This window comes from Ammospiza caudacuta, chromosome 1 (assembly GCF_027887145.1).
Source record: "Ammospiza caudacuta isolate bAmmCau1 chromosome 1, bAmmCau1.pri, whole genome shotgun sequence".
Taxonomy (NCBI): domain Eukaryota; kingdom Metazoa; phylum Chordata; class Aves; order Passeriformes; family Passerellidae; genus Ammospiza; species Ammospiza caudacuta.
Genome location: NC_080593.1, coordinates 255,637 through 268,004, shown reverse-complemented (window position 1 = coordinate 268,004; position 12,368 = coordinate 255,637). Strand labels below are relative to the sequence as shown.

The 12,368-nt window shown below is 59.0% G+C and overlaps 1 protein-coding gene across 2 annotated transcripts in view; it reads left to right on the top strand.

The window, feature by feature from the left end:
- Window positions 1–12,368, top strand: part of AGAP3 (ArfGAP with GTPase domain, ankyrin repeat and PH domain 3) — a 111,911-nt gene that overhangs the window by 87,044 nt on the left and 12,499 nt on the right. For both annotated transcript variants that reach the window (XM_058811518.1, XM_058811511.1), the window contains exons 12-13: window positions 5,596–5,769; window positions 10,625–10,786. In XM_058811518.1, coding sequence (XP_058667501.1) covers window positions 5,596–5,769; window positions 10,625–10,786 — 336 coding nt within the window. The remainder of the gene's footprint in view (window positions 1–5,595; window positions 5,770–10,624; window positions 10,787–12,368) is intronic.

Sequence of the window (12,368 nt, the reverse complement as noted above, 5' to 3'; positions counted from 1 at the left end):
CCCAAAGAACACCTGTCTGTCACCAAAGAACACCTGTCTGCCTGTCTGTCACCAAAGAACGCCTGTCCGTCTGTCACCCAAAGAACACCTGTCTGTCTGTCACCCAAAGAACACCTGTCCGTCTGTCACTCAAAGAATACCTGTCTGTGTGTCACCCAAAGAACCCCTGTCCGTCTGTCACCCAAAGAACACCTGTCTGCCTGTCTGTCACCAAAGAACACCTGTCTGTCTGTCTGTCACCAAAGAACCCCTGTCCGTCTGTCACCCAAAGAACACCTGTCTGTCTGTCATCCAAAGAACACCTGTCTGTGTGTCACCCAAAGAACACCTGTCTGTCACCAAAGAACACCTGTCCATCTGTCACCCAAAGAATACCTGTCTGTCTGTCTGTCACCAAAGAATACCTGTCTGTCTGTCTGTCACCAAAGAACACCTGTCTGTATGTCACCCAAAGAACACCTGTCTGTCCGTCCGTCTGTCTGTCCGTCTGTCACCCCAGAACGTGCCCCCCACGCCTGGGAGCTCTGTGGGTGCTCAGCATGGGGACCAGCTCCCAGGGAGAGCCCAGGGGTGATGTCTTTCAAATGGCACCTCTGCCTCCTGGGGCTCCTGGGTGCTGGGAGCCAGCCCGGGTGTTTGGGCTCGTGTTCAGGAGGGAGGACACGGCACTGTCCAGGTGACAGCACGCAGTGCTTTGTTTAGAAAGCAGCCTGACGGCGCTCCTGGCTCTGGGCAGGCTCTGGGAGCAGCAGCCACAGGGGCTCCCAGGACGGTCACCTTGCAGCTGCTGGCTCCTTGGCATGGGGTGAGCTGTGTCTCCCCAGCAGCAGGGTTCACAGGCAGGCAGCTCTGCCTTGGCTCTCACCTCCCTTCAAGGACCTGCTGGTTTTGGGAGAGGAGGTGTCCCACGAGCTGGAGCTTGTTCAGCCCTGCTCAGGGTCCTGAGCTGCTGCAGCTTTTGGGGAGGCTCTGAGCCCTGTTCAGCTGCAGGCTCCAGCCAGGCTCTGGGGAGCCAGTGTGCTGAGGTGACTCACAATAATCCTGGTTTTTATTGGGAATAGATGATGACAGGTTGGCAACAAGTGGCTGAGGGGCAGAGTGACTGATGACTCCTTGGGACACCATTTGGCAGGCAGTTAATGGCATTAATCTGCACTGTGCTGTTGGCCTCTGCAGTGCCACAGAACACAGGGTCTGCTCCATGCCAGGGTGGCCTCACCCATCCTGGAGCTCTTCCATGGCCACCCTGAGCCACACAGTGACAGTTCCCTGCCCCATGTGCAGCAGCAGCAGGGTCCCTCTGCCTGTGAGGGAGCAGCCTGGCACTCCAGGGGACACACCTGCCCTGTGCTTGGCCCTGAACCCAGGGGGAGCCCCCCTCCAGCTGGTGCCTCTTGAAAGTTCAGCATAGCCCCTTCCCTGTGCCAAAATTGGTTTCCTCCACACTGTAAGGGCCTGGTAGCAGCACTCAGCCTAATGTCACCAGGAAATATCACCAGACCCTGTGTTTTATTTGCCAAATTGCTCTTGAAAATATTAAAGAGATCCTAAAAAGATCCTCAAGTGACTCTGCAAATTGTATCCTTCCTGACTGGTGGTGCTCTTTTGGCTGACTCCCCTTTATCCTGTTCCCTGGGCAGCCTCACCCTAATGAGGAATTCCCAGTTTGCTCTGATCAGGCCACAGGGCTGGGCTCAGGCCACAGGGCTGTGCTCAGGCCACAGGGCTGGGCTGGCACATTGGGGTGCAGGGTCCTGGCTGGTGTTTCCCCAAAGCCTTTGGGCTGCCACACGTCATGCCATTCTGGTTTTGTGTCGCTTTCCATCCAGTGCCACGTTGTCAGCTGGGCTGTACTGAAAAGGCACCATGTGAGAGCACAGGGAGCCATGTGAGTCTCTTTTGGGGTCCCGAGGAGACTGACGGGGAGAGGGGCTTGGGGAGCTGTCAGCAGTTTGGGGTTCAGTCCTGCAGCGCTGGCCCAGAGGCAGGAGGGGTTTGCATGTCCCCTGTCCCTCACCCCATGCACAGGGAGCACACCCACAGCTGCCAGGCTGTCACCTCAAAGGGATGCAATCCTGAAAGCTCTGGCCTTGCTGGAGCCCCCAGCAGCTCCTGGGAGAGGCAGGAGCTGCACAGCACAGGGTCTGTGAGCGAGCATGGCTGGGCTGAGAGGGAGCTCCCCAAGCTGGGTGACTCCAGGCAGCTTGGAGGGGCTGCAGGGGCTGGTGGAAGCTGCTCCTTTCAAAATGGAACCCTGGCATTCGTGGCAGCCTGTGCTGCTCCTCAGAAGTGTGAGGGAAGGGCATGTCCTGCTGGGCTGGGGCTCCTGGCCTGGCTTGGGGAGGGAGCAGGGGTCACATCTGCACTGCCCAGACTCCTGCAGGACTTTCCCCTCTGCAGGGGAAGCTTCTTCCAGGCCCTCTGGTTCTGCTCTCCCTTCTTCACCTTTGTTGTGGTGTGCTGTAATGTCCCATTTTACACTTCCAGGTCACTTCCCCACGTGTGCCTATACCTCTCTCCCTTCCCCCTTGCCCCCATGCTGAGTGAGTCCTGTCAATCAGGTTTATCATTCCAGCAAGGCGTCGTGTGGTTGGTCAAGTTCAAAGGATGCCCCTATGCCCAGAGGTCATTGGCCTGACTGGGTGTCATCCCCCCCTGAGACCCTGCCCCTCTCACCTGGTTGGTGGCTCACCTGTACCCCCCCTCCCCCTGTCCCTGAGCTTAAAAGGTGAATGAGACCATGCGGCTGGGATTCTGTTGGAGCAGTTGCCCACGTTCAGACCTCTGTAACCATGGAATAAAACTCTGGACATTAAACCCTCCAGCAGAATCCTCTCCTTTTTCTCTTCACCATCACCTGAAGCCATTCCTCCTGAGCTAAATGGAGTTCCTGGCAAGCCTGGACTTGTTCAGTGCCCAGCTGCAATCTCCAGCAAGCCAAGGTATCTCTGGGGTGATACACCGCAGTTGCTGCCTTTGGCCCAGCAGCGAGGGTCAGACTGGCCCAGGCACAATCCAACTGGTAATATTGGGATTCATATTCCAATAACCTTCCTCTGCTCCGTGGCTGTGGCCATAACCAGGGCTGGGGGCACTTGGGGCTTGGTGCTGGCAGACACTGTCTGAGCTCTGAGCATCCCATCCCGTTATCCCGTCCTGTTATCCCATCCCATTATCCCATCCCGTCCCATCCCCATTCCCAGGCCCGAGCTGATCCCATCCCAGGAGAGCAGCGTTGTCCCTGCCTCAGCAGCAGCAGGCTCCCTCCCACGAGGAGGCAGAGAGGAGATGGATGCAGCAGTCAGGAGCGGAGCGCCAGCTAATTACCCTTCCGAGTGTGTCTTGTAAATTAAGGGCTAATTAGAGGCAAAGTCAGTGTCATGGTTTTACACGTGTTTCTGTGGCGCTGAACAAGGGGAGGGAGGGAGGGGGAACATGCAGCAGCCGGGCTGGAGGCAGGCAGTGTGGAGGGGCTCTGCGAGGAGGGCCCTGCAGGCTGGGGGAGCACAGGGTGCAGGCCACAGGGCTGGCACGTTGGGGTGCAGGGTCCTGGCAGCTTGGGGAGCACAGGGTGCAGGCCACAGGGCTGGCACGTTGGGGTGCAGGGTCCTGGCAGCTTGGGGAGCACAGGGTGCAGGCCACAGGGCTGGCACGTTGGGGTGCAGGGTCCTGGCAGCTTGGGGAGCACAGGGTGCAGGCCACTGCAGGGTCCTGGCAGCTCAGGTGCAGGGAGCCGTGTCCCAGCACGACCTCCATCAGCACTGCTGGCAGGTGGGGGCTGCAGGGGGGCTCACAGGGGAGCCATGCAGGGCTGTGCATTTTGGTGCAGGATGAGCACAGGGAAGAGGAGGGTGGGAGGTACATGCCGTGCTGTGATGAAGGAGTGGTGGTGATGATGATGGTGATGGTGGTGGTGACGGTGGGTGGCAGCCATGCCTGGTGCAGGGCTGGTGGCCACGTCACCCCTCCTTTCAGCACTTACCTTTCCAGGGGTGTTTGGACTCTTGAGCTGTCCTGTCAGACACTTGGCAGCCCTGGCAATGCTACATATCTAAATAGCAACACTTGGGTTTTCATGGAAACTGTAAGGACAGAAAATACATTTATGTATGAGCTCTGGGGCTTCACGTGGGGTTCTGTGGAGCTCTGCTCTTGGTAGAGGGTGGCACAGCACAGGGATAGGTTGCCCAGGGAGGTTATGGCATCTCCCTCCTTAGAGATGCTCCACACTCATCAGAAACAGTCCAGGGCCACTGGCTCTGGGGGGCTCTACTTGACCCAGGCTGTACAGGATGATGCCAGGGCTCCCTTCCACCTCAGCCATGCTGGGATCCATGGGAGCCAAGTGCATGTGGTTTCCCACAGGAAGGCAGGTGAGCTGTCCTGGCTGTGGCAGCTCCCACTGAGGACCTGCTCCCACAGGTGTTCCTCTGCTTCCCTGGAAGGCTCCCACTTGCAGCAGCCCCATCAGACCAGTGGTTCCTCACAGCCCAGCCTCATCCTGGCTGCAGGAGCTGTGGGTGTGCAGCACCTGGAGCTGTTCATGCCCTGCCCTGGGCCATGGCCAGGTGGGCTGCACTGAGAGTCCCAGCTCAGTGTCGGTGCCTCGGGGCAGGGAGGGAGGAGCAGGAGCTTTGTAGCAGGGACAGGGCCCCTTCTCTCAGCCCTGAGCTCCCAGAGCGCTGGCTGCGCAGTGGCTGGAGCAGAATGGCCTGAGGGGAGCTGGGAGGGGGCTGGTGCTGGGCAGGTGCAGAGGGATCCCTCGGGCAAGTGTCCTCTGGGGCACATTGCCTGCAGACTGAACGGGAGGGAGGCTGTGTGCTCACTGTCAGAACCATTTGTTGGCTATTCTGGGCATTTTGGGTATTCCTGTAATCCAGGAACACTTGACCCATTTTGCCTCACTGAGTGATCTTGTCCTCTGTGACAATCTCTAGTCCCAAAATCACTCCTTTCTATGGGCTTCAGGTTTCTGGGCTCAGATGCAGCAGTTTTGAGCTTGTGGGAAAAGAAGCTTCCACCTGTCACCCCCACCTTACAGACATCTGCTGGTTTCTTTTGCACCCTCCATATGATTTCACACTCTCTCCCAGTGTCCTCAGCATAGCTGGATTTCCTGCCAGGGACACACAGGAAAGTGAAGCTGAGAGGAGAAAGTGGCTGTGCTGGTTGTGGGCTGGGTTTGGGTTTGCCAGGGGCCAGAGGCTCTAGTGAAAATCATGACTGTGAGTTCCAGCTGTGGGGAAGCTGTGTGCCAGAATCCCAGCTGTGCATCCCAGGGTGCTGCACTGCAGCCCACTGAGCTGGGCTCCCTCTGGGAGGTGTGATGTGCTGGGCTCTTCCATCAGCACCTTTGGGGTGATGCACAAGCACCCCTTGGGAGAGGAGAGCCAGGGAGAGCCTGTCCTTGTGTGGAGCCACCCAAGGAATGTGACATCAGGTACGGGACAGCTTTGCCTTCTCTCCCCCAGTGCCTCCAGGGAGCAGGCTGTCCATGCTCCCGGGCAGCAGGCTGTCCCAAGCAGCAGTCAGTCAGTCTGTCCGTGCTCCTGGCAGCAGTCAGTCAGTCAGTCCGTGCTCGTGTCTCTCCTGCAGGTGCTCCCCACTCGACCAGCAGCACGTCCCTGCACTCGGAGCGCTCCATCAGCGGCATCAACCTGGTGGGTTTCAGCTCCAAGCCGGACGGGATGCACCAGCGCTCCTACTCTGTCTCCAGTGCCGACCAGTGGAACGAGGCCGTGGCCGTCCCCGGCAGCTGCCCCAACCCCTGTGAGTAGCTGCCCCAGCCCCTTCTGGCCTTGTCCCCTCAGCCACAGCCGTGGGGCCGGGCTGAGCTCTGCCCTGCGGCTGTGAGCCCACAGTGTGCTCCTGGGTGTCAGACACAGCCTCGGGCCTCGCTGGGCTGTCCCCTCGGTGCGGGTCAGCTGGCAGTGTCCCACCGGCGAGGAAGCTGTCCTGCAAGGCATGCAGAAGCTCCAGCCAGGGGCCCCTGCTCTGCAGCAGGATGGCTCGGAGCCCTGTGCTCTGACCTTGCTCTGAGCTCCGTGCTGGGGCGCTGGGGTACGTGCCGCTGCTTTCCCCCATCGCTGCACCTTGCTGGCACCCCCCCGTCCCACATTTCGGGGCAGTTGAAGGAATAGGAGTGATTCCTGTCTCTGGAGCACACACCGAGCACGGCCCACCCCCTCCCCCCACGCTCACTCGCTCTCAGTGATGTTTCAGGACAGTTGAGTGAATTAAAATAATTCATACATTTCCCAACGTAGCCACTTTGCCGAATTGGAAAATAAATGCTTTTGTGCTGCATTCATCACTCCTTCGTTCCTGGCTCTGCCGCCGCACTAAAAAAGCAGTTAAATGCACATCAAGAGTGGAGGAGCCATTTCCATGCCTGCTCGCCCCTTGTAGTTCTCATTAGCGCGGCAGCCGCCCCCCCGCCCGCTCCCAGGGGCTTTCGCAGTTTAAAGGAGCCTCTTTATGATCATTACCGGAGTCCGACTGTGCGGGCGCCATTTGCAGCTGAGGAGGCTCCTCATTTGTAACTGTGAAAAACTATCAATTTCAGCGCGCCTGATGCAGCGGCTCCATCATTGGCCCCATCAGCTCCCTGCTGGAAGCGAATTAATCAGACTGTTACTGCTGATGGGGCAGCGCGGGCGCGGGGAGCGGAAGGGCGCAGCGCTGAGCGGGATGTGCCGCAGCCCGGCCTCGGACAGGGCCGGCCGGAGGCAGCGCTGCGAGGGCCGCGCACGGCTGGGGCTTGTCCCGGGCTGGGAACGGTCCCTGGGCCGCGCACGGCTGGGGCTTGTCCCGGGCTGGGAACGGTCCCTGGGCCGCGCACGGCTGGGGCTTGTCCCGGGCTGGGAACGGTCCCTGGGCTGGGCACGGCTGGGGCTTGTCCCGGGCTGGGAACGGTCCCTGGGCTGGGCACGGCTGGGGCTTGTCCCGGGCTGGGAACGGTCCCTGGGCTGCGCACGGCTGGGGCTTGTCCCGGGCTGGGAACGGTCCCTGGGCTGGGCACGGCTGGGGCTTGTCCCGGGCTGGGAACGGTCCCTGGGCTGGGCACGGCTGGGGCTTTTCCCGGGCTGGGAACGGTCCCTGGGTTGCGCACGGCTGGGGCTTGTCCCGGGCCGGGCAGGGTCCCCAGGCTGGGCAGGGTCCCCCCAGGCGGCGCCTGGCCCGGCCCGCGGGAGCTCCGTGCCCGGCGTGCTCGGCAGCAGCAGCAGCTCCGGTGCGCTCATGCAGCGCCGCACGGGGCACTGCCTTGGCACAGCTTTGTGCCGTGAGCCCTCTGGAGAGCAGCTCCTTGCCCCAGTTCCCTCCTGCACCCGGAGCTGCCTGGCACGTCTCAGCCTTCCTCCCTTTGCAGACCTGGGGGCTGGTGTGGCCGTGCTGCGTGTTGTTCTGCCCTGCCCTGTCCTTCCCTGGATGGCGCAGGACAGCAAGCCAGCCCATGCCCCCATCCCTCTGTCCCCCATCTCACTGCCACCTGTCCTTCTGCCCCCATCCCTCTGTCCCCTGTCCTTCTGTTCCTGTCCATGGAGGAGCTGTCTGTGCTGACAGCGCCTGGATCTATCTGCGTCTTCTGTGCACAGTAACTGAAGACTGAGATGAGAGCTGATCTGCATGGTCTGTTGTAGCAGGAAAAGGAATAATGTTTTTAAACTGAAAGTGGGTGAGTTTAGACTAGATATGAGGAAGAGATGTTTTATTGAGAGGGTGGTGAAGCAGCAGGGTGCCCAGAGCAGCTGTGACTGCCCCTGGATCACTGGCGGTGTCCCAGACCAGGTTGGACAGGGCTTGGAGCAGCCTGAGGCAGTGGAAGGTGTCCCTGCCATGGTGGCACTGGGTGAGCTTTGGTCCTTTCCCACCCAAACCATTCTGTGATTCTGTGCTGCTGCTCTTGCCAGTGACCTGGAGGGATGGGGTGTCATCCCCATGCTCACTGTTGTCCTGCCTGCTGGTGGCGGCTCACCCCTCTCAGGTGCCACCACCCAAGCCCTGTCAGTGCTGCACAGACTGGGCACGGGGCCAGCTGCTCTGGAGGGCCCACAGCACAGCAGAGGGGCCCCAGGCATTCCCCATCCCTGCTCTGTGTTCCCACAGCACAGCTGGCAGAGCTGGGCTCTCAGTGTGCTGAGGGAGGGGGCACTTGTGGGGGCAGTGCTTCCCACATAGCTGAGCTGAGCAGAGCAGAGCAGAGCAGCCAGCCCTCCCTCCATGGAGGAGCTGAGCTGAACTGAGCTGAGTTGGGGGAGGCTGCCCTGCCCACAGCTGAACCCAGCTCTGCCAGGGCCAGGCTCTCTGCTGTGCTTCCATTCCGCATGGCAGGGCAGGTGAGGAGCTTTCCCCAGCTCCTGGGGACAGGCTGCCTGCTCTGGTTGTGTCCTGGAGAGTACATGGAGGAGCAGTGGGATGGGGCCAGACAGTCATACGAACGTGCTCCAGCACATTCTGTATCTGTCCCTTGTGTGGGAGCTCTGCAGCCCACCTGTGGGGTCCCAGGGCCCCCCTAAGGCTGACTGCTTTGGAGAAGGGCCCAGCAGGTCCCAGGTGTGCCTGTGAGAGGTTCCCTTGGTGATCTGGGGCTCTGGAAGTCTTTGTGTGGGTCAGAGGGGTTCAGTTGCCCTCCTGGGGAAGGACAGAGTGAGCAATGCCTGATCTAACAGAGAGAGTGTGTTCCGTGTGCTGCCCCCACGCCATTGCCCCCCTGTCCCCGTCCCACGGGGCCCTGCAAGTGCCCAGCTCTGTGCTGGCTGCTGGGCAGTGAGAGCAGGGACGTGGGTGAGGTTCCCTCAGGAGCTGCCAGGCTCTCAGCAGGCCACAGGAGAGGAGTGCAGAAATGTGCAACCCTGTCACTGAGCCTGGAGCGGGGCAGGGTGCCCGAGGTGTGGGATTGGGCCCGGGCAGCATCCTGGTGAGCAGGTAGGCAGGAGAGGGAGGATGGAGGCACCACGTGTGGCATGGTAGCGCCATGAGAAAGTTCAGGTCCCCTGTGACATATGGCTGGGAGCTGAAGGTGCTTCACACCTGCTCTAAGCACGGTCCTGTAGCAGGATCAGTAACTTATATTTAGAAAACTGGAGTCTGATTTTATTAGATTTATCTGTCTTAATTGTCAAGGGTGCACTATTTCCCCATGGATAAATAGCAGCAGAAACACCCTACTGGTGTGTGTCAGTGAGGAGAAAGCAGAGCTGGGAGAGCTCCAAGGCTGCGGCCTCTCTGAGCTGTGTGAGGGGACACCAGCTGCACCTCGGTCCCTGCTGGGGCAGCTGCTGCCTCTGACCCTCTGTGCCTCTCTCCACCCCACTTCTGGTGTTTGTCGAGACCACCAAGCCCCAAAAACCAGTCTGAGCAAACCAGGATGAGCCAAGGGAGCAGAGGATGGGCTGGGGTGGGAGAAGGGCTTGGCAGGTCCCTGCCATCCCACTGCTGGAGCTGCTGCCCTTGTGCAGTGCTGTGGTTCCTTTCTTAACTCCAGGTGCCACACAACGGGGAAATGGGAAGTCAGGACTTGCTGGGGGACACTGGGCTGTGGCAGAGGGGACAGCAAGCTGCCCAGGGCAGGGGTCCTGGGCGTGGAGCTGCCATCTGTGCCCTGGGCTGGGTGGACACTGGAGAGGCAGGAGTGGATTTAGGAGAGGGTTAACAGTGCAGCGAGGACTCCTGCGCCTCGTTGCCTTCCCCGGAGTCTGCATTTTTATGCTGATTGGAAGCCTGCGCTGTGTGTGCTGCTGAAATTGAATGTCAGGCTTTTGATTTTGTTGCTGGTCTCTAATGAAATTTGACATTTAATGGTGAGTGCAGCGGCAGCGTGTGTGTGTGTGATCGGAGCTTGATTAGCGCACTCTAATTGACAGTAATTAGGCAGCTCCCTGATTGTTTCTAATTCTGCTATTAATTGTAAGGAACAGTATGATTGAGGATAAATTTGGTGCGTTGCTGCTGGGGATGCAGCTTCTTCAGCTCCGTATCGGAAGCCTATTGAGCCCATCACGCTCAGGTTCCTGAGTGTGGCAGCCCCAGTCACCTCGTCTGGCAGAGCAGTGCTGGGAGGGCAGGGCTTTGCACGGGCTCTGGGGCCCGGCTCTGCCCCGAGAGCCACACCACCTCCTGGGCTGTCCCTGCCCAAAACGCCTCCCAGCCCTGTGAGGGCACTGCCCGAGGGCACTGCTTCCCCAGGGGCACGCGCTGGGGACCCCGGGCTGCTGCAGGGGTGCTGCTGCACGTGTCCGGCTGCGCGGGTGCTGGGGCTGCCCCTGTGGGATCGTTCTGCACGGATCCCAGTGCAGACTGGCCCAGCCTGGCTGCCCTGGGCGATCGTTCTGCATGGATTCCAGTGCCAAGGGGGTACAGCCTGGCTGCCCTGTGGGATCGTTCTGCACGGATCCCAGTGCCAAGGGGGTACAGCCTGGCTGCCCCTGTGGGATCTGCCAGCCCTCAGCTGCAGTGGGTGTGGGAGTGGCCCTGTGCCATGGGGCTTTGCAGGTCCTGGCCTGTCTCATGGGGTTGTGTGGGTCGAGCCAGCCAAGTACCAGGGCTGGCTCCAGAGCGCTTTGGTGTCTCTGGGAGAGGAGTGTCACTGTCCCATGTGCATGACTTGCCTTATTTCTCTCCCCAGCTAACGGTACTGCCGACTCCCTCAGCTCCAGCCCAAACATTTCCAGTGCTGCCAGCCCAAAGCTGGAGCCGCCTCCGTCACCACATGCCAACAGGAAAAAGCATCGCCGGAAAAAGAGCACAGGGACAACTCGGCTGGATGGCCCCAGCATGGCAGCAGAAGGTAGGAAGGGTCTGCCTGGGGCAGCTCTGCTGCTCACAGGGTCCTGGGTGCTCTCTGGGGCCTGGGGCTTGGGGTGCTCGTCATGCAGGGCTCAGCGGTGACCTGGGGCTCAGAGCACTCCTTGTCCCAGCAGCTTGGGCTGGGGCAGGAAAGGGCTACCAGCCTCTCTGATCTGCCTTTCCCTCCGTTTCCCACATGTCCTGCACAACCACCATCATGCCTGTGTGTGCTCAGACAGTCACTGGTAATTACAATTGCTAACTGTAGCAGCAGACCTGAGAGTACACCATATGGTTAAGGTGTGCTCTCAGACACTTCCCACTGCAGGGACCTAATTCCATTGACTTGTAAATTGTCCAGACTTTTATGATTTAGAAGACCTGTGGTGGGCACCTGCCTCAAGCCAAGGGTCTTTTGGAAGAGCTGGTCTACTTCAGGGGACCCCTGAAGGCATGTGCATTGCTTTCCCAATGTTCAGAGAACTGATGGGGTTTGTGTTGGGAAATTCTGGTGTCTGTGCTTGCTGAAGAGGGACCCAAAGCTTGACAGGGAGGCTGCAAGGCATGGGGAAGACCCCAGATTTGTCCAGGTGGAGATGAGCCTGGCAGTCCTGTTCTCTAAAGCCTGCATCATGATATAGCTGCTGGAAAAGTGAGATGTGACTTTATTCTTGGTCATCCTGTCCCACAGCACTCAATAAGCTTCTGCAGTGAACCAAAGTAAAGATATAATTCACAGGGAAGGAAGTTTCAGTACAAGTGTTTGAAGCTAACAATTGATGCAAAGCAATCCAGGAAATATTAGTCTGTACCTGAAGGTGCTGCACCTGTCCTGGCGCCTTGCTCCGAATCACCGGTCTGCCTGCAGTCCAGCAGCCAGGTGTCCCATAGCAGAGCAGCTCAAGTTCTTGTTCTTGGGATCATCGTCTGATGATGTGCAGAGTTGGGCAGCTCTGCTGGGTTTTTTCACTGTTGTAGTTGTCTGCATCTGAAATGCACAAGTCTAAGACAGGCTTCCCCTCTGTGGTAGTGGATTGAGGAACCTTGAGCATCGTTTGAGTCTGTCAAACTGGTGTCCCATGGATAGCAAGAAACGTTGCCTGTATTTGCACTTTGTTCTTGGCTCTGTGTGTGTGTCACCTCCTCAGACCCACTGTTGCCCTGCCCAGATTGGTTTGCAGTTCTCAGCCCAGTGCTGGGCAAGAGGAGAGGCTCATTCTTTGTATGAATAGTGGGGCAGTGAAGGAGGGCATGGTTTTGCACCCCCACACGTGAGACTGAGAAAGCATGTGCTGAAGTAGTGTGTCCTGCCCTGTAAATAAAATGCCAAGGGAGTTGTAAAGGAGGTCCAAAGCTGACCTTTGTGGTGATTGGGTTTGTGATGTGGACATGAGGGCTCTCACCTGAGCACAGCAAAGGCCAGGAAGCACAGGACTGGTGTGTCAGTGCTTGCAGAGGAGCTCTGGTCCTGCGGCCGCTCAGCTGATGGAGTGTGGGAGGTGCAGAGGCTGGGACCTGACCTTACACAGAATGGGATGCCATTTCCTAGTGGAAAAGGGAATTGAATGTGGGAACACTTTTAT